The 21,696-nt window shown below is 39.6% G+C and overlaps 1 protein-coding gene across 2 annotated transcripts in view; it reads left to right on the forward strand.

The window, feature by feature from the left end:
• The window catches only part of IQGAP2 (IQ motif containing GTPase activating protein 2), a 321,912-nt gene that overhangs the window by 282,757 nt on the left and 17,459 nt on the right, over window positions 1-21,696 (forward strand). For both annotated transcript variants that reach the window (XM_023196443.2, XM_023196444.2), the window contains exons 24-30: window positions 1,647-1,871; window positions 3,050-3,190; window positions 3,550-3,634; window positions 4,076-4,308; window positions 6,798-6,930; window positions 13,061-13,163; window positions 13,732-13,873. In XM_023196443.2, the coding sequence (XP_023052211.2) occupies window positions 1,647-1,871; window positions 3,050-3,190; window positions 3,550-3,634; window positions 4,076-4,308; window positions 6,798-6,930; window positions 13,061-13,163; window positions 13,732-13,873 (1,062 nt within the window). The remainder of the gene's footprint in view (window positions 1-1,646; window positions 1,872-3,049; window positions 3,191-3,549; window positions 3,635-4,075; window positions 4,309-6,797; window positions 6,931-13,060; window positions 13,164-13,731; window positions 13,874-21,696) is intronic.

Raw genomic sequence — 21,696 nt, forward strand, 5'->3', positions numbered from 1 at the left:
TTTTTTTTTTTTTTTTTTTTTTTTTTTTTTTTTTTTTTTTTTTTTGAAGATGAAGTCTCACTATGTCACCCCGGCTGGAGTGCAATGGTATGATCTCAGTTCACTTCAACCTCCGCCTCCTGGGTTCATGCCATTCTCCTGCCTCCGCCTCCTGAGTAGCTGAGACTACAGGCACCCGCCACCACGCCCAGCTAATTTTTGTATTTTTAGTAGAGAAGAGGTTTCACCATGTTGGCCAGGCTGATCTCGACCTCCTGACTTCAGGGGGATAGGTCCCAGAGATGGCGGGTGAAGCTGTGCATGCACATGAGCTCTGAGGGGAGAACGTGGGTTTTGGCTGGACTCTGGTAGACCAGTTATTCTTTTGTTTGGGCATTGATTCACCCCCATTCACCTTACAAGCACCTACAGTTAGTCAAAAAATAAACAAAAATAGGATTTAAAGGTGGGAAGAGGAGCCAGCAAAGGAAATAAAAAGGAATGACTGGATAAGATAAGAACCAGGCACTGTCAGGCTCTAAAGGGGAAGGAGGTGGAAGAGAGAAAGTGGTCAAGAGGGAGAAGAGAAAGGAAAGGAAGAGAGGAAAGAGGCGCAAAGAATCAGCAACCATAAATCAAGAAAAGCTCTCTCAGCCATCTAATGTGGCTAGAAGCTGTATTGCAGCTTTGAGTGGGATTTGAAAAAGTGAAAACAGTTCATTCAATCAAGAAAGTTGTTTTTGAAATTTGATAACTACAGGGGCATGATACTTGTACAGTGTCACACAGTGTTGTTAGTCCTGGTCCATTTTTAGCTCATACCTGCCTTCTAGATTGAAATTGAGGCTGTGACTTTATTTTCAGATCTTCAAATTGCTCATCTAAGAAACATACACCTTATAGACTGGGAACAGTGGCTCATGCCTGTAATCCCAGCACTTTGGGAGACCAAGGTGGGTAGATCATTTGAGGTCAGAGTTGGGACCAGCCTGGCCAACAATGGTGAAACTCCATCTCTCTGAAAATACAAAAATTAGCTGGGCATGGTGGTGCGTGCCTGTAATCCCAGCTACTCAGGAGGTTGAGACAGGAGAATCACTTGAACCCTGGAGGAGGAGGTTGCAGTGAGCCAAGATCGTGCCACTGCACTCCAGCCTGGGCAATAGAGTGAGACTCTGTCTCAAAAAGAAAAAAAGAAATATACACCTTATAAATGATTGCTTGTTTTTGAAGCACACCAGCTTAGATTTTCATAAAGAAAAGTATAATTCCATGAAGTCCTTGCCTTCCAGAGGGAGGATACATTGTTTAAAACTGTATCCAGGCCCAGTGCCATGGCTCATGTCTGTATTTCCAGCACTTTGGGAGGCCAAGGCAGGTGGATCACCTGAGATCAGGAGTTAGAGACCAGCCTGGCCAACATGGTGAAACCCCATCTTAAAGTACAAAAATTAGCCCCAGGCATATGGTGGCAGACACCTGTAGTCCCAGCTACTCAGGAGGCTGAGGCAGGAGAATTGCTTGAACCTGGGAGGTGGAGGTTGCAGTGAACCAAGGTCACACCACTGCACTGTAGCCTGGGTGACAGAGCAAGACTGTCTCAAAAAAAAAAAAAAAAACTGTATCCATAGAAACAAGCCATTTTGTTTTGTCTTGTGCTTTTTTAGATCGAAGGTGGACCAGGTACAGGACATAGTTACTGGTAACCCTACAGTCATCAAGATGGTCGTCAGCTTCAATAGAGGTGCCCGGGGACAGAACACCCTGCGCCAACTCCTGGCTGCAGTGGTGAAAGAGATCATCGAGGACAAGTCGCTGATTATCAACACGAACCCTGTAGAGGTGTACAAGGCTTGGGTGAACCAACTAGAAACACAGACTGGAGAGGCCAGGTAATAGAGTCAGGAAGGTGTTGGTCTTCTGTTGTGTTTTTTGATATTTTCACATGTGTATTTATTTACACCCTTAAACTTTGTTAGGCAAACAGTACATAGTCAATTGTCAATCCAAAATGTTACCTCCCTTTAACATATCCATGCAAATTACATCTTGATACTAAAAGGTATTTTCAGATTTCAGAGCCAGGTGATCCCCAATTCCACAACTTCCATAATTCTCTCCCTTGTTTGTTTTCTTTGTGTATTTCTAAACCTCGACCTAGAGATGGTGCAGACTCTCTCTTCACCTGATAATACATACTTTCTTTACAGTTACCAATCAAGTAACTTTACTGTGTAAGGTTTAACGATCCAGGTTGGATTGGCTTATTCTGAGCGGTTGTTTGTAGATTTAAGCAATCCTAGCTTCTTGTTTCCTGTAAAAGGATGTCTGTGAAACAAAGTGTACACAGAGAATTTTGTAATTATGTGGCTGGTTATCACAGTACTATTTGTAATAATAAAAAGTCAGGAAAAGTCAAAATATTTAGCGTCGAGGGATTTGTTAAATAAATGTTGGTATAGCACATAATGGAATAAGTATTTGGAATGGTGGTATAGATATACATTTCTTGGCACAGAAAAAGTTGATGGTATATTTTCCAGTTGGAGTTAGGTGCAATAACCCATTTTTTTGGGAAAAGAATGCTCATTGCATACACCACACAGGATCTGTATAGAATGTCTACATACACAAATTGCATTATACTCATCAACACGTGAGGCCCATAGACATACACGCACAGAGGAGGATTTGGACAGTTATGCCCTAAGGTATGAAAATTGGTTGTCTGCTTTGGTATTGTTTTAGATTATATGTGATTTTATTTTTCTGTAATGAACATTTGCTTTTTATAATTAAAAGAAATTTAGCTGAGTCTAAATTACCTGGGTCTGCCTATTATTTTGCCAGAAGAGCCCAGAGGGACAGCCTCAAGTCCTTCCTGCTCCAAGTTGCAGAAGGCACCCTCTGTGAGGGTGGAGCCTCCCCTCATTTACTAAACGTTTTGTTACTGGTGTCAGCGGGCAAAGTCCAATTCACTATACAAAGCTTGACTATTGAACCAACTTGGCAGGAAAAATTAATGCGTGTACCTAAGCCTCCAGTTAATTTAAAGCCTTTGTGTTTTCAGCAAGTTGCCTTATGATGTGACCACAGAACAAGCTCTAACATACCCAGAAGTGAAAAATAAACTGGAGGCTTCCATTGAGAACCTGAGAAGGGTCACCGACAAAGTCCTGAATTCTATCGTTTCTTCCCTTGATCTACTGCCGTAAGTTGTACTTGCAGCAAGTTTAACATTCTTTCCTGGAAGTTCTTGGAATACAATGTAAAATAAGCCCCTGTAGTGAAGGCAGCAGTTTTCCCTTATACTGTGTTTACTATTTTAAAAGATTGCTACATTTACCTTTTAAATCCTGAGTGTTCTCTAAAGAAGGGGCAATACTTCAGTAGCAAACACAGCTCAGTTATTATCGTCAGTGGAAGTCCTGTGATTCCATTACCATCTCATCTTATGTTTAATTTTTAGAAAAACTACTCAGCTGAATTTGACTGGAACAATATTTGTGTGTTTTTTCCTCACTCCGCCTTTTTTCCATTATTTTCTTTTGTCATCTGTTTTATATGTAGTTATGGATTGAGGTATATAGCCAAAGTACTGAAGAATTCGATCCATGAGAAATTCCCCGATGCAACAGAAGATGAGCTATTAAAGGTAGATTTTCAAGGGTAATCTCACCATAGCTTCTCCTGGGGTTTGAATCAAAATTACCAACATATAACTTTGTAAGATTGTTCCCCATGTGTAATTATTTATAAAAAGCTGCAGGTCTTCTGTTTCTAATGACTCTCAAGATAATTGATTAAGCTGAGGTTAATTTGGAGATCCTAGGCATTATTGAAATTCTTGTATTAGAGCATTTTGGGGGCAATGAGCATTTTTTCATCAAAAACAACTTTGCAAATTATGCTATTAATAATGTGTGATTGTATTCATTGCCTTTACTTAACTCCTTGTTAGGATTTACATCAGAAAATGATCTGCTTTCTCTTGGGAAATGTAGGGAATATGTATCTTTAAAAGACAAAAAAACCTAAACTAAAACTCTTGAGTTTTCTTTCTTAAAAATGGTCTTGCACTTCTACATCACTCCAGATTGTTGGAAACCTCCTGTACTATCGGTACATGAATCCAGCCATTGTAGCTCCAGATGGCTTTGATATCATCGACATGACAGCTGGAGGTCAGATAAACTCTGACCAAAGGAGAAACTTAGGATCGGTGGCCAAGGTTCTTCAGCACGCAGCCTCCAACAAGCTGTTTGAAGGAGAAAATGAGCATCTCTCATCTATGAACAATTATTTATCAGAGACATATCAGGAATTCAGGTGAGAGGGGCCGTTAGTTTTGGAGAAACATGCAAGAATGGTAGGCAAGAATAATATGTGCTCTGTGCCCAGAGCTAGAGTGGGCATGGAGGACAGGAACCCCAGGTGGTTACAAGCATTTCTTCTACCAACCACTCGGGCAAAGAGGAGAGAGGGAAGTGCAGGCAAGATTGCCTCTGCCTGGTGATCCTATCCTACCCCCACTGCTGCACTCCCGTTACACTGAGTCTTTTCTGTGCGTATTATTTCTGCTGCTGACAAAATGGAACGCTTGTTCTTCCTTGTATGCTACAGGCATCTAGTACCTAGAATTTAAAAATCAAAATAGCAGATTTCTGCTTTTTTCAACTTAAGAAGAGAGGAATCATTTTTTAAAAGTTTTCCTATGAGGAAGAACTTGCCTTACCTACATCAAGTACGTTTGACCCTTGATTAACACAGGTTTGAACATCTTGGGTCTATTTATATATGGATTTTTTCAACCAAAGACAGAGAGAAAATACAGTATTCATGGGATGCAAAACCCACATATACAGACGGATGACTTTTCATATACATGGGTTCCACAAGGCCAATTTCAAACTTGACTATGCACAAATTTTGGTGTATATGGGGGTCCTGGAACCAATCCCCCAAAATACCAAGGGACGACTGTAGTAGGAAATGGAATACTTGATTTTGAAAGGTTAGGAAAGCCCAAATTTTATATTTGTTGATGATTGTGTATGTGAATATGTTCTGTTCTATTTTCAAGCCTTTCTTAATGACACATTTAAGAAGATTTAATTCTATTGATTTTGTGTTTCCAAATTATATCACTAATCATTAACAAGAAAGGCATGAGTCTGGTAGTCAGATTCACTCCACCTAGAGCTCTGAGGAAGCACTTTCCTCTTATCATGTTTGTTCTCATGTCTGCCATTTAATCAACAGGCCATAGAAGTATAGCATCAATTTTGCCTCTTTTAAATCCTCACTTGGAAACTTATTTCCTATTCCTCAGTCTCCCTCTGGGTGAGTGACTTATCTGAAAACAAAGGTAGTTCATGATTATTCATTTCTATTTAGAATTTGTGGTCTTTTGTGAGAAAATTACCCCAAATCCTCCTACTACAGAAAGTGTTGATTTTTCAAGCTGCAATTTTTTCATTCTTCTCACCAACTAAAAAAGTAATATCCAGGCTGGGCAACATAGGGAGACCTCATCTCTACAAAAAAATTTAAAAAGTTATCCAGGCATGCTGGCACGCACCTGTAGTCCCAACTACTCAGAAGGCTGAGATGGGAGGATCACTTGAGCCCGGGAGGTCAAGGCTGCAGTGAGCCGTGTTTGTGCCACTGTATTCCAGCCCAGGTGACAGGGTGAGACCCTGTCACACATACACATACACAAAGTAATATCCATTTCCCACATTTCTCATGAACTTTTAACTGCTGTTATTCCTATCAGTCATTTATGTTCCCAGCTATTCTTTATTTAAAAAAAAAAAAAAGACCAAAGAAGTGAGCCTCTTCTAAACTTGTCCTTTCTTCCACTCATATTTATCCTTTGTGTTTCTCAGAAATCTACAAAAAATTATAACCAAAGCAGCATAGGAAAGCTGATTGTCACATGGGAACATGCTCCCCACAACAGGGCTCTGCTGTTTAACCTCCCCCAGCCTCTGGCTGGGAAAGCAGAGGTCATTTCTGGTACATAAGACCCAGGTGCCCATAGGAGAGATACCAACAATGATTTCAGGTATATGAAACATTTACAACTTTATAGAATAAAATATATATTCAACCTGCACAAGAATTGTTTAGGCAAAAAATACATAGAACTACTAAACTGTGATCACAGCATGTCTCACTTTTCTTGATCTCTGTCAAAACTTGCTATAGCTTAAAATAGATTTTTTAGGGTCTGGGTACTGGGACATGTTATGTATTTGGATGTGAAGCCTTAACAGTCTTTCCATCAGCCAGCAGATATTTGCAACAACAAAGAAGAGTAGACTTGATCTCATTTTTCTCAAACTGGTAACAGAAGCTCTGAAGGGTGATTAGGGTGATGTAGACCCAGGAGCTTGTGCTGTTTAAAGCAGCAAATTTGACTAATTGTTTTTTCTATTGTATTCCTCACAGAGACTTGATTCTTAGATCAAGAATTATCATTTTTGACTTTTTATTTTAAGTTTCAGGAACCATTTTTAAAGTAACATTTTTAAGATGACCTGTGCATAGGTCACTATATCACTAAGTCACAAACAGGGCCTGAGGCCCTTGCTACTCTCTCCAATCCTGTTTGAGGAGCTGAGTCCAATATCCAGAAACATGGATGCAGCTCCGACAGCCAGGAGCCAGCCTGAAAGAAGCCATAACGCGTCCTCTCAAGGTTTAGTTGGGAACAAAGTACATGTCATCATTCAAATTTTCCTAGCTATTTTGATGAAACTGTTTAATGCACACATTTGAGTCTATCTTAAGACTTTTTCCCCCTTTATTAGGAAATATTTCAAAGAAGCATGTAATGTCCCTGAGCCAGAAGAGAAGTTTAATATGGACAAATACACAGACCTGGTGACAGTCAGCAAACCGGTCATTTATATTTCAATAGAAGAAATCATCAGCACACATTCAGTAAGTGGGGCTGGGGAGGCGTCTTAGCAATGGACCTATGGTTTAGGCATCTGTTATCTTGAAAATGTTTAATCTCTACAGGACTTATTGTACACATGTGCTAATACTCATATTCTTAACCCTAAAAATCCCTCAATTATTTATTCCATGACCCTTATACATTAATAAAACTCCTTCTCCCAAACAAGAAAATTCTATTTTTACATAATATATTTATTCCCTGACTCCTATATATTAATAAAACTTCTCCCCAGAAAAGAAAGTGTACTTTTGGTATAATCCATTTACAAAGCCAGATTGTGACTGGGATGGTGGCTTATGCCTGTAATCCCAACACTTTGGGAGACTGAGGCAGGAGGATCGCTTGAGCCCACGAGTTTGAGACTAGCCTAGGCAACATAGTGAGACCCTCATCTCTACAAAAAATTTTTTAAAATTAGCCAGGTTTAGTGGTACATGCCTGTAGTCACAGCTACTTAGGAGGCTGAGGTGAGAGGATCACTTGAGCTCAGGAGTCTGAGGCTTCAGTGATCTATGATCATACCACTGCACTCCAGCCTGGGCAATAGAGCAAGACCCTGCCTCAAAAAATAATAATAAAAAATAATAAAAATAAAGCCAGATTGTAAATGTGCAGTTTAAGCCCTAGGCAGGGACAGGCTATGGTGTTCTCAGCAGCCAAAGCCATGCTATCTCGACCCACACCCTGTCTCTCCCCTCTTCCAGGAACCCTCTCAGTTTTTCCAGTAATTTTCTGAGGGAAATGAGAATATTCTTTTTATTCTAATGTTTTAACATAGAGAGGCAGTAAACAGGCTATGCAAAGAAAACAAGAAACTATCACCCAATGGTGGTAGCCTTCTGCGAAGAATCACTTCCATTGTTCTGGAAACCGCCATTTCTTGGAAGCAGGCAGTTTTTCACATCATGTGCTGTGCTATGACATCTACATCTGGTTTGCATGCAGACATCACTGCCGTCAGCCATTAGCATCTATTAAGTATCTGTTGGGTGCAGGGAACTGTGCTCAGTGGCATGGGGAAGGAATTGGGAGGCTTTAGATGGCTTTGCAAACATTAAAATTTTTAAAAAGCTAATCATTGAGGGGTTTGCATTGTTTTGTTTTTAAGATCAATTGGAACTTCTTTCCTGAAAAATCTTGGTTTTTAAAAGGTAACCTTTTCAAGAATAGTTTTAGACCTTATGAGTTAAAGCAAGGTCCTGGCGATATGTTAGCAATGCACCCTGGACCTCCCAAATTAGAACCTGCATTCTAACAAGATCCCAGAGGATTCAGATGCACATTTGATTTCCAGATGCTTCAGTTAAGGATGCACCCAACTTTGGATTATACAGACAACTAAGGGGAAAGCATAATAAATACATGTTCTCAAAGGTTGTGCTCCAGCCCCCATCAAACCAGACATACTAACAAGTGGCAGGTTAGCTGCTTAAAATTTCAGCCTATTATTAAGCTCTTCTAAGAAACTAAAGCTTGAATGTAGGTTTGAAGGAAAGATTGAATCTAGTATTGATTTTCTTCTTTCAGGATTGGAACAGGGAACTTCCCTGACATTTATATCAAGCTCTCAATACGTACTGATTAAATGAATAGGCTATCCTTCTTTTCTCTATATATAAACACCCTAAATTACAAGGAAAACTGTCCAGCAATCTAGCAATGCATTACTTACAAAAATAATTATCTGTTGGACAGACTTGTTTATATTTGAGCTGTTTTTATGTTTTGTCTGTTTTTATGGTACATTATCTGTCTTCAAAGAATGTGCACATCTTGGGTGTACATTTGCTGAATGCAATATCCACATGCAAGAAAAATGGTGGGGAGTACTTGTTTAGAGTGAGAGATTCTTTCCTGAGGGTAGCAGAGAGAAAATGTTACCATATTAGTTTAGAAGTCTTAGAAGTCTTTAAGGAGAAATAGTCTCTTCTTTTGTTAACAAGAATTGGAAACAGAATTCAATCCTGGGAAAGAGAGCTTGTGACCGATTTGGAATTCCTTCCTGTGTTAGGTTGGAAGCAGATGTAATGTGGGGAAATTGTGTAATTTCATAGGAAGACTGTCCTGTTTACTGTCTGCCTTCTGTGTGGAGGCGTCCGTGTACAGACACAAGCACAGCAGTAGCAGGATTTGCCAAGCCTGTGGCCATGTGCTTGCCCTTTTCTCTAAGGAAGATGTAAGAACTTCAAAATAAGCTCTTTCAAAAGAAATTATTAGGAAATTTTGTCAGAATAAAAGGGAGAAGCTGACCACCTAAATCATTTTCAAAGAAAACAGCCAAATCAGTTGCCCTGTCTCATCAGAGAACAAAAACATAAATTTATCCATCTTGCATATTTTGTTCTTGTCTCTTAATTTTCCCTCCAAAACATCATATGTACCGCCTTTCCAGATTTTACCCAGTCTTTGTATCACCTCTATTATTTATTTAATGCCTTTCTTTGAATCAACTCACCTTTTTAAAAACAACACATAATTCCTTTGCTTTAAAACAAAGTACCTTTACTATAGTGAAAAACTAGCCTGCTTTGCCATACACAGAAACTTTAAAAGAAAATAAGTGTGGTGAAAACAAAATAGTTGGATACAGTCACTTCCTTGCCTTGAAGTTATGCATCTGAGGTGTATTTTCTCTTTGTTAACAACCCTGCATGTGTCAGGGAAATGTTAAGAAAAATTTAGCATTAAACAGATACTCTCTCCTTCACTGATCTTAAAGATGAGAAGAGAATGGAAAGGGCAGTAATCAAGACAGTGCTATGCTGGCATAAGGTTAGACATAAAGACCAATGGGATAGAATCAAGAGTCTAGAAATAAGCCATCACATTTATGGTCAATTCATTTTGACAAGGGACTGAGTTCAATGGGAAAACAGTGTCTTCAAATGGTGCTGGGACAGCTGGAAATTCAAATGCCAAAGAATGTAGTTGTGCCCTTTCCTTCTGCTGTATACAAAAAGTGAACTCAAAATGGGTCATGGACATAGATGGAAGAGCTAAAACTATAGATCTCTTTGAAATAAGACATAGGAGTAAATCTTTGTGACCTTGGATTAGGCAGTAGTTTCTTAGATTTGACACCAAATACACAAGCAGCAAAGGAAGGAAATAAACTAGACTTCATCAAAATTGAAAACTTTTGAGCAGCTATAAACAGAAATATCAAGAAATTGAGGCTAGGCATGGTGGCTGACACTTGTAATCCTAGTACTTTGGGAGGCCAAAGCGGGAGGATTGCTTGAGGCCAGGAGTTCGAGACCAGCCTGAGCAACATAGTGAGCTCCCGTCTCTACAGAAAAGGAAAAAAAATTAGCTAGGTATAGTGGTGCATTCCTGTAGTCCTAGCTACTCGAGAGAATGAGACAGGAGGATCCCTTAAAGCCAGGAGTTTGAGGCTGCAGTGAGCCATGATCATGCCATTGTACCCTAGCCTGGGTAACAGAGTGAGACCTTATCTCATTAAAAAAAAAAAATTCATCCAGGTGCAGTGGCTTACACCTGTAATCCTAGCACATTGGGAGGCTGAGGCAGGTGGATCACCTGAGGCCAGGAGTTCAAGACCAGCCTGGCCAACATGGAGAAACCCTGTCTCTACTAAAAATACAAAAATTAACCAGGTGTGGTGACACATGCCTTTAATCCCGGCTAGTCGGAAGGCTGAGGCATGAGAGTCACTTGAGCCTGGGAGGTGGAGGTTGCAGTGAACCACTCCAGCCTGGGCAACAGAGTGAGAATTTGTCTCAAAAAAAAAAAAAAAAATTGAGAAGACAACCAAGAGAATGAAAGAAAATAATTGTAAATAATGTATTTGATTGGGGACTTATATCCAGAATATATAAAGAAATCCTACAACTCAATGATACAAACATAATCCAATTTAAAAATTGGACAATTACACATCAAAGGACACAATCAACTGAGTGAAAAGATAACCTATGGAATGGGAGAAAATATTTGTAAATCACATGTTTGGTAAAGGGTTAATATCTAGAATATATAAAGAATTCCTACAAATCGACAACAAAACAACCCAATTATAATATGAACAAAGAACTTGAACAGATGTTTTTCCAGAGAAGTATACAGATGGTCAGCATCACTAACAATTAGAGAAATCAAAACTGAAACTGCAAGGATATACCACTCACACCCAGTAGGATGATTAATATCAAAACAAAACAAGAACAACAACAACAACAACAAAAAAAAAAAAAAACAGAAAGTAAGTGTTGAGAAGGATGTGAAGAAAATGTAACCCTTGCACCTCGTTGGTGGGAATGTAAAATGATGCAGCTGCTATGGAAACAGTATGGTGGTTCGTCAAAAATTTAAACATAGAGGCTGGAGTATGGCGGCACAATCGATTTAAAAAAATTAAACATAGAATTACCTCATAATCTAACAGTTCCTCTTCTGGAAGTATACCCACAGAAAATTGAAAGCAGAGTCAAAGAGTTATTTGTTCACTCATGTTCATAGCAGCATTGTTCACAACAGCCAAGCGTCTATCACTAGATGAATGGATAAAATGTGTTATATTCATACAATACGATATTATTCAGCTTTAAAAAGAAGGAAATTCTGATACATGCTACAACATGGAGGAACCTTGAGGACGTTATGCTAATTGAAATGAGCCAGTCACAAAAAGACAAATACCGCTTATATAAGGTACCTAGAGTAGTCAACTTCATAGAGGTATATTTGTGGTTTCCAGGGGATAGAAAGAAGACATAATGGAGAGTGATTACCAATGGGTACACGGTTTCTTTTAGGGTAGTGAAACTGTTCTACAGTCAGAGAGTGGTAATGGTTGCACAGCTCTGTGAATACACTAGAAGCCATTGCATCGTACACTTTTTTTTTTTTTTTTTTTTTTTGAGACGGGGTCTTGCTCTGTCGCCCGGGCTGGAGTACAGTGACCGGATCTCAGCTCACTGCAAGCTCCGCCTCCCGGGTTTACGCCATTCTCCTGCCTCAGCCTCCGGAGTAGCTGGGACTACAGGCGCCCGCCACCTCGCCCGGCTAGTTTTTTGTATTTTTAGTAGAGACGGGGTTTCACCGTGTTAGCCAGGATGGTCTCGATCTCCTGACCTCGTGATCCGCCTGTCTCGGCCTCCCAACGTGCTGGGATTACAGGCTTGAGCCACCGCGCCCGGCCTGCATCGTACATTTTAAGTGAGTGGATTTGATGTATCTGAATTCATTTTGGTAAAGCTGTTGGAAAAAAGATTGAAAATGGAAAAGGAACTAGCTTTTCATTATGATGCAGGATTTTATAAAAACAGTTGCTCAGAACAGCAGATATTACCTCCTGTCTCCAGGATTACTAGTTCCATACTTTAGAAATGTTGTTTCAATCTAATTAGAAATGCAAGCAAAAACAGATGTGTTGCTGTTCGTGTATAAGGTTGTAATAATTAAACCAACTCCATTAAAATTTGTTTAAATTTAAGAAAAAAACAAAAACCAGATGTGTTGTCCTTCATGGTTTCCCCCAAGTGCTGCTACCCCTCAGGAGTTAACGCTGTTTCCTCTAAGACCTGGCAAGACACCCCAGCAGATGTTACTCATCTTTTGGCCTTCTTAGGATCAGGAAAGGGGAAACCACTCAGGACATCTAGGTCTCTTACATCCTTACCCAGGAGAGATCTTCATTGCAAGACAGATTGAAACAGCTAATAGTAGTGATTAAGAAGAAGATAACTGTAGTGTTTGATTACTGCATAGAAATGTAAATGCCCTTCCAGTTTGTTACCAACATTAGCTGAAAGACCTGCCTGATTCTGGACTCTTTCCCCCAACTTTGACTTTTTCTATGGAGGAAGAGCGAAGCACAGAGATCAGGTAGTAGAAGGCTACTCCTTGGCAGACCTTGCTGAAAAAGCGTTTATGAACATGTTTCTTGCTGCAATTTTTTGATGTACAGTAGGTACTTCCCTCTGAGATACAATAAAAACTGTATCTATGTCTCTGATATTTATAAATGTCCTACTTGTGTTTAAGATTTAAATAGTATGAGGAGGACATTATGAAAAATTTCATATAAATATGGTACAGTTGAGAATTTACTTTTTTCTTTGTGTGTGTGTTGCTTTCTACATAAAGCTCCTGTTGGAACACCAGGATGCAATTGCCCCTGAAAAAAATGACTTACTGAGTGAATTGCTGGGGTCGCTGGGAGAGGTGCCGACCGTGGAATCTTTTCTTGGTAAGAGTTTGTTCCTTCTACGTATCCGTTGGTTTTTGTTTAATTGGGTTGGTTGGTTGGTTGGTTGGTTGGTTGGTTGGTTGGTTTTCCTATCCTAGATAAAACAATTTCTTTTGGAATTTAATGCTGAAGCATATTTAAAGAATAACAACTACACTTGCCCCTTCCTACAGTAAGAGTTCTATAATTGATAGAGTCCAGGATTATAAAATAATTCAATATTTTTGAAGGTAAGCTCCAGATATGTAAAAAAGGAATTGTCAACCTGCATTATACAGAAAGAAGGCATCGTTAAAGAACCAAATTTATTAGAAAATAAGAAATAATTTTATTAACAGTTATCCTTTTTAGTAATTTGTTTGTATTTGAAATACCTGTGTCATTTTAATTTTTCAATTGATATTTTAAAAGCCACTTTAGCTATAGTAGAATGTGGGTTTTGTGAAGACCATGATCTCCCATTTAATTACTGAGCCTGTCTTTCCCACAGAACCTTTATCTCACATTGTTGGTGCCATCATCACAAAGAGTGAATTGTAAAAATAACACTAGGATTTTTTCCTTACAGGAGAAGGAGCAGTTGACCCCAATGACCCTAACAAGGCAAATACATTAAGTCAGCTTTCAAAGACCGAGATTTCTCTTGTCTTGGCAAGCAAATATGACATAGAGGATGGTGACGCTATAGATAGCCGAAGCCTCATGATAAAGTAAGTTTGGGGGTTAAAGGGCACATGTCTCCAAATACACATCTTAAACCATGCAAATTCAAATAAGGCTAAATCCCAACTAATTTATTTAAAAGTATGTGAACATTGGCCAGGCATGGTGATTCACGCCTGTAATCTCAGCGCTTTGGGAGGCTGAGATAGGCGGATCACGAGGTCAAGAGATCAAGACCAGCCTGGCCAACATGGAGAAACCCCATCTCTACTAAAAATATAAAAATTAGCTGTGCGTGGTGATGCATGCCTGTAGTCCCAGCTACTCAGGAAGCTGAGGCAGGAGAATTGCTTGAACCCGGGAGGCAGAGGTTGCAGTGAGTGGAGATCGTGCCACTATACTTCAGCCTGGCGAAAGAGCAAGACTCAGTCTCAAAAAAAAAAAGTTTGTGAACATTGAAATCTATTATGTATATCCATCAAACATCTAATCAAGGGACAATAGACTCTGTCAAATTTAGGAAGGAATTAAATATTATAATAGCTTACAACACCTTCCTTGGTTTTTAGTTTTCCATGTAGTAATTTGATTTTTTTCCTTTGAGAAATGATTAACTCAGCTTACACAAGTCCTTAGGTAACTGAAGAGAAATATCTATTACAGAGTGGCCAGAAGATTAGTAAGGAAATCCAGTTAACCAACGTTAATTTCCGGTGTAGAATCATGTAAAAACACATACCTACGATAAGACATTATGATAGCATCTGATTTATTGGCCTTCCTTCCTATTAAACTGATCCTGGATGTGTTTACCAGCTTTGACTTTATTTGTACCCTACTTCCTGCCACCAAAGACTTCAAGTGAAGCATTCACACTTTAAATAATACTATCTTTTCTCCATCAAAGAATCAAGGATATTCCACATCCATCCTTTACACACAGAGTAAGAAAGAGAATGAGATTCATGATACAACACCGTAAATCAAAACACCTTAAATCAAAAGCACACGTTGACCAAGCAATACAGTTTCCAAGAACTTATACAGACCCGAGAGTGCGTATCAGTACATTAGAACAGTTTTGTATTGGGGTGAGATGGAAACTGGAAGTGGAAAAATGAGGACAAAAGGGAACAAGCGTGTGTTGAAACAATACTTCACATAATACTTCCAAGCTACCTGTCCTGAGTTCTGAGGTTGTTTTTATTTGTGGCAAGAGCTTTCTCTCCTGCCACTGATGTGCTGAAGTGTGCTTGAAATGTGAATGAAAACAGCATTCATCTCCACTTAATTTTTTTTTTTAAACATTCAATCATCTATGAAAACAACAGAAAGAACTTCTTCACTGTGCTGTGTTGATATGTTCTTCTCTTAGGCTTGTTGATTTTGTCCTCAGATCATCTGAGGCTCCATTTGGTCATGCACCATTTGGTCAATGCTTGTCTACCTACTCTGTGTTCATGCACTGGGCTTGAGACTGGGATACAACAGTAGGCAAGCTGGTAAGAGCCTCTGTCTTACAGGGGTGGAGAGCACAGCTCGACAGTAGGACCGTGACCAAGTTGCAGGACTAGGACTTACCCTTGGCCTCACAAGAGTTGAGGGCAGTTCTTTTTGACTACAGATTACCAAGGCAGATCAAACTTTCAGGGAGACAATTCAGGACAGGGCAGGAGAGAAAGGGGGAGAAAGTCTCCACCCTGGGTTCCTCTGAACAAGTGCCAATTATAAAGATAACTGGAAATACAGATTGTGTGGTTTTGCCATGTAAATGAAATTAGGGCAAGTATCCCATGATCTCATAAGCTTTGTCCTTTAGAAGTAATGGGAAGAAATTTTTTCTTAATTAGTTTTGTCTGCTATTTCAACATTATTTTCTAAATGCAGTCAACTCAAATGTCTGCATGATGTCTGAGAATCACAATTTGAGTAGTTCAAAGTATCAGATCATCTGAATATCATATATATTTATACTTATTCCTGAGCACCAGTCTCAATGATTCCACAAATTCTAGGAAATCACATTTTAAAGATAAAACCATAAAAGACAGGCCTGTCTAGAAGCAATGTGTCTCAGCCTGGGAAACCTGGGACGTTGTCCTGTTTGCCTTACCCATTACCCAGCCTTGGCCCTTGTGTGGCTCTCCCCCAGTCCCCAGTGTGTGTTGGAAACAAACACTATCCACTTCTTTAATCACCACACTATGTAGAGCCAGCAATGGGTTTATTTTTTATTGTGGTAAAATACACATAAAACTTCCCATTTCAGCCATTTTAAAGTGTATATGCATGTAGTACATTCACAGTGTGCAACCATCACTGTTGTCTAGTTCCAGAACATTTTTATCAGATGTGAACCCTGTACGCATTAAGGAGTCATTCCCCATTCCCCGCTGCCGCCCAGTCCCTAGCAACTACTAGTCTGCACTCTATGTCTTTGAACTTTTGCCTGAAGATATGAAGTCGTATCTCACTGTGGTTTTGGTTTGTACTTTTCCAATGACCAGACATGTTGAGGATCCTTCCATGTTTGTCATCCACTTGTGTATTTATGTATTCTTTTTGGAGAAATGTCTATTTAAGTCCTTTGCCCCTTTTAAAATTAGGTTGTTTGTGGTTTTGTTCCTCAGTTGTAAGAGTTGTTTATATATTCCGGATACTGGACCTTTATCAGATATATGATTTGCAAATATTTTTGCCCCTCTTTTACTCTTTTACTCTTTTGATAATGTCCTTTTCTGCACAAGTGTTTTTCTTTTTTAATTTCGATGAAGTCCAGTTTATCTGTTTTGTTGTTGTTGTTGTCATTGCTTGTGAGATTTACCCTAATGTTTTCTTTTGAAGGTTCTATAGTTTTAGCCTTTACAGTTAGGTCTATTAACCCTTTTTGAGTTAATTTTTGCGTGTGGTGTGAGACAGGTGTCCACCTTCATTCTTTGTTGTTGTTGTTGTTGTTTTTTGTTTGAGACAGAGTCTCGCTTTGTCACCCAGGCTGGAGTGCAGTGGCACGATATTGGCTCACTGCAAGCTCTGCCTCCTGGGTTTATTCCATTCTCCTGCCTCAGCCTCCTGAGTAGCTGGGACTAGAGGCACCCGCCACCGTGCCCAGCTAATTTTTTGTGTTTTTAGTAGAGGCGGGGTTTCATTGTGTCAGCCAGGATGGTCTCGATCTCCTGACCTCTGACCTCGTGATCCACCCACCTCAGCCTCCCAAAGTGCTGGGATTACAGGCATGAGCCACTGCACCTGGCTCCACCTTCATTCTTTTGCATGTGGATGTCCAGTTGTCCTAGCACCGTTAGTTAAAGAGACTATTCTTTCTCCATGGAATGGGTCTAGGCACCCTTGTCAAAAACTAATTGACCATACATGTATGGTTTTATTTATGGATTCTCAATTCTACTCCATTCACTTATATGTCTATCCTTGTACTAGTGCCACACCATATTGCTCACCGTAGCTTTGTAGTGAGTTTTGAAATAGGGAAGTCCTCCAACTTCTTTCTTCTTTTCCAAGATTGTTTTAGTCTTGCAGTTGAATAGGTCTCTTGCAATTATATGTGAATTTTGGGATCTACTTTTCCATTTATGTAAAAAAGGCTTGAGGTCAGTGTTTTTGTTTTTGTTTTTGTTTTTTTGAGACGGAGTCTTGCTCTGTCGCCAGGGCTGGAGTGCAGTGGCCGGATCTCAGCTCACTGCAAGCTCCCCCTCCCGGGTTTACGTCATTCTCCTGCCTCAGCCTCCGCAGTAGCTGGGACTACAGGCGCCCGCCACCTCACCCGGCTAGTTTTTTGTATTTTTTTTTAGTAGAGACGAGGTTTCACCGTGTTAGCCAGGATGGTCTCGATCTCCTGACCTCGTGATCCGCCCGTCTCAGCCTCCCAGAGTGCTGGGATTACAGGCTTGAGGAGGTCAGTGTTTTAATAGAGGCCCTAAGTCTTTTATGCTCAAAGGCCTTCCTCTTGGCATACTGTGAGATCTTAACTGTTGGCCGACCACTTTACTAAGCAGCCCAGTGATCAATGTAGGTAACAATCTGAAATCAACACTGACTGGTTAGCCATCCCTGAAAGTGAAATGTGGGTATTGCCCAAAAGACTTAATAGAATTGGCGCTATGATTTTAGTCAAGCCCTGCTTCTAAATGTGTTTCCTTTAAAGTACATATTTGAAAAATCTTGATACTGACAAATAATTACAAAGTGCAGCATTGACGGGGAACCTGAAAACTGAGTCTTTTTCTTTCAGGCAAGGAAACTAAAGTCTAAAAGTACCAGTATCAGTCCATGGCCTGTTAGGAACCAGGCTGCACAGCAGGAGGGGAGCAAGTTAAGCTTCATCTGTATTTACAGCTGCTCCCCATCGCTGGCATTAATACCTGAGTTCCACCTCCTATCAGATCAGTGGCAGCATTAGATTCTTATAGGAGTGTTAACCCTATTGTAAACTGCACATGCAAGGGATCTAGGTTGCACACTCCTTATGAGAATCTAATGCCTGATGATCTGTCACTGTCTCCCATCATCCACAGATGGGACTGGCTAGTTGCAGGAAAACAAGCTCAGGGCATCCACTTATTCTGTCTTATGGTAAGTTGTATAATTATTTCATTGTATATTACAATGCAGTAATAATAGAAATAAAGTGCAAAATAAATGTAATGTACTTGAATCATCCTCCTGAAATCATCCCCACACTGTCCATGGAAAAATTGTCTTTCACAAAACCTGTCCCTGGTGCCATAAAGGTTGGGGACCACTCCTTTAAAATATTGACTTGAACACTCTCATGAGAATGATTTTTTTCCAAGCTAATAAACCAAATTTGTAACTCAGGCATAAGATGTAGTTCTTGAGATTCATTAGAGAACCAAATTTAACTAAGACAGTGACTTTTATAAGTTATGAAGTGGATAGACATGAAATGCAGAGCAACTGGGATGTGAAAATACCTAGCTTTTCTCTATCAAAAACCTATTCTGCTTTTTTGTTAAACAGATTGTGTTCTTAACTTTCAGAAATGCCCTTAAGTTTAATTACAGTGTCACTAGCTTTCCAGTCATGAGTAGCTCATCTTTATGGGGGCCCCCACAGTAGCAGAATTTGAGGCATTGTTAATCCTTATGCTTGTAAATTTAATTCAATGCTAGTCTCATAATTCTTACTCATTAGAGGAGGATGCAGATGATGATAATAGCAAACACCTATGTAGTGCTTACCATGGACCAGGGACAGTTTTTATATGCTCTATGTGTGTGTGCATGTGCACACACACACCAAATGCGAAGTGCTCCAGAATTCCCAACCTTTTGAGAGCTGACACTGCTCAAAGGAAATGCTCGTTGGAGCGTTTTGAATTTTTCAGATTTAGGATGCTGAACCAGTAAGTATATAATGCAAATATTCCAAAATCTGAAAAGATAAAAAGTCTGAAACACTTTTGGGCCCAAGCATATTGAAAAAGGGGCACACAATCTGTAAAGAGAGAAAGAGAATAACATGTCCATATATATATTAAAAGAAACGTGTAAAATATGTATGTAATATTCTCAGCAACCCCAAGAGAGTGGAGGTTATTATCAGTATTTTACAGATGAGGAAACTGGCACAGAACAAATATAAACCTTTTCCTGGGTAATACTGTTACTAAGTGGAGCAGAGATTCAAACTCACATGATTTTAAATCCTCCAGGGCCTACACTCTTGATAATAAAGTTTTACAACTTGTCCAGGGCAAGGTTGTTGTTCTTTGCATTCTTAAGAATCTTAGAATAAATAATGAGAATTATTAGCTGAGCAGTTACTGAGTAACAGAGGCTGGAGTATTTTTCCAGGACAAAGAGGAGGGACAAAGGGCACATGTCAGAGTAGGAAGAAACATTTATTTCTTTTTTCCTTGTGTATGTTCATAGAATAGAGAACCTTAGTTTGGGCTATTGCTGTTTTTCTAATACTACCAAGCACAGGGATATTTAAAAAAAAAAAAAAAAGAAAGAAAGAAAGAAGAAGAGCCTGGTCGAGGAATCCTAAAACCTAGTCGAGGGGTCTTAGGATGACATAGGGTGGTAACCTCAATCTATCGCTTATTAACCATGGAACTCAGCAAGTTGCCTCGCCATCGGTTTCTCCTCCATAATGTAGAGGAGAGGGGAAAGGAAGGGCTGTGATGATCACATGAAATTATAATTAATACCATATAAATTATATAGAACCATGCAATTGTCAACCTTTCATTATAACTTATGATGCAGCTTAAAATATGTGATCCTTCTGGCCTTAATTAAGCTTAGTTTCCCACAAAAGTATGTGCGTTTAAGTAGAAGGCAATATTTGTGGTTTTTAATCATACTTAGCTGCTTGAGTTCTTAAATTGTCATCTCTTAAGAATTTCCTATCACATGATTAAGTTTAGGTCCCATGATCCCAGCTGAAAGATTTCCTTGTTTTTTGGTCCAAACTAGCAGGAACACTAAATGGCTAAGGTGATATTTGAGATCTGGAGCTAATAATGTAAATTGTGTTGTTAGGATTTTAAATATTGAAAATATTGCTTAGTTTCCACAAACACTGATTCCTTTTCAACCTTGGGCACACTAGAAGCAGATGACAGAGGGAGAGCTTCAGGAATGCTACTGGTGATAATAGATGCCATATGAATGGAGGGGCCAAACCCAAGGGGCCACACCAGCTTACGAGCACCATATGGGCTCATTTATCTACAGTGGAATTTGAGCACAGCTATGATGAATAAACTCCCTGGTGTATTTCTTTCTCTTTTCTTCTTAATTCTTTTTCAAAATTAGATACCTCATTAAAGGAGGGCAAGACCCGTGGTTTGGATCAACCTATCTTACATATTTGAAGAGCCCCAGCGCCAATACTCTAAGTAGTTGATTTATGCTGGTCAGACCATATCCAGAATGTTATATTTGGACTGGGGTGGGAAGGGGAATGCATGTTAAGGTCATTGGCAACTGGAACGTGAGCAGGACTGTGAGCTCTTTGCAGATGCCATTGTGAGGAGCTTTAAGGGACTGAGCGGTTTCACTTAGAAAAAGGAAATACGGTAGAAGAGGGGATAGAGGGACACAGTCTTGGCATTTCTCTATAGGTTTTTCAGGAGCTGCTGATTTGGAAAGGGAATTGGACTTGTTTCCTGCAGCTCTAGTCTCTTAGGTTTTAGTTGCCACATTTGTACAATCAGGGATTGGATTGTTTTTCAGAGGTCTCCCTCCGGGCCACAGTCCTATGACTGACCATGTTCCATGACTGGGTGGCCCCAGAAAGCAGGCCTCTAGAGTGAGCTCCTGTTTGAGAATGGAATGTGCCAATATTGTACTCTCCAAAAGAAATTTAATATAAGCCACATGTAATTTTAAGTTTTCTAGAAGCCTCATTTTAAAAAGAAATAGATGAAATTGATTCTAATAATGTATTTTATTTAACCAAATATATGCAAAAATATTTAAATATGTAATAAATGTAAAAAATTGATGAGATATTGTATATTCTTTGTTTCATACAACATCTTCAGAATCCAGTGTGTGTTTCACACAGCACATCTCAGTTTGTACTAGCCATGTCTCAAGTGCTCAAGTGTCACCTGTGGCCAGTGGCGGCCATGATGGGCAGCACAGCTTTAAGGACCATGTGAGTGCTTACCATGTGCCAGACCTCACAGAAGACTTTAGATCTTTTCATCCAATCCTTGCCTCAGTCCTGAGAGATTCCTGTTTTGTAAATGAAAAAACAAAACCCACAAGGATTATATAACTTGCACACATCCACATGGCTAATATGCAGAAAGAGTCCAAGCCAAGACAGATTTAGTTTTAAATCTGTCCGTCCCCATTGTCCTTAAGCACTAGACACA

Source organism: Piliocolobus tephrosceles, chromosome 4 (genome assembly GCF_002776525.5).
Source record: "Piliocolobus tephrosceles isolate RC106 chromosome 4, ASM277652v3, whole genome shotgun sequence".
Taxonomy (NCBI): Eukaryota; Metazoa; Chordata; class Mammalia; order Primates; family Cercopithecidae; genus Piliocolobus; species Piliocolobus tephrosceles.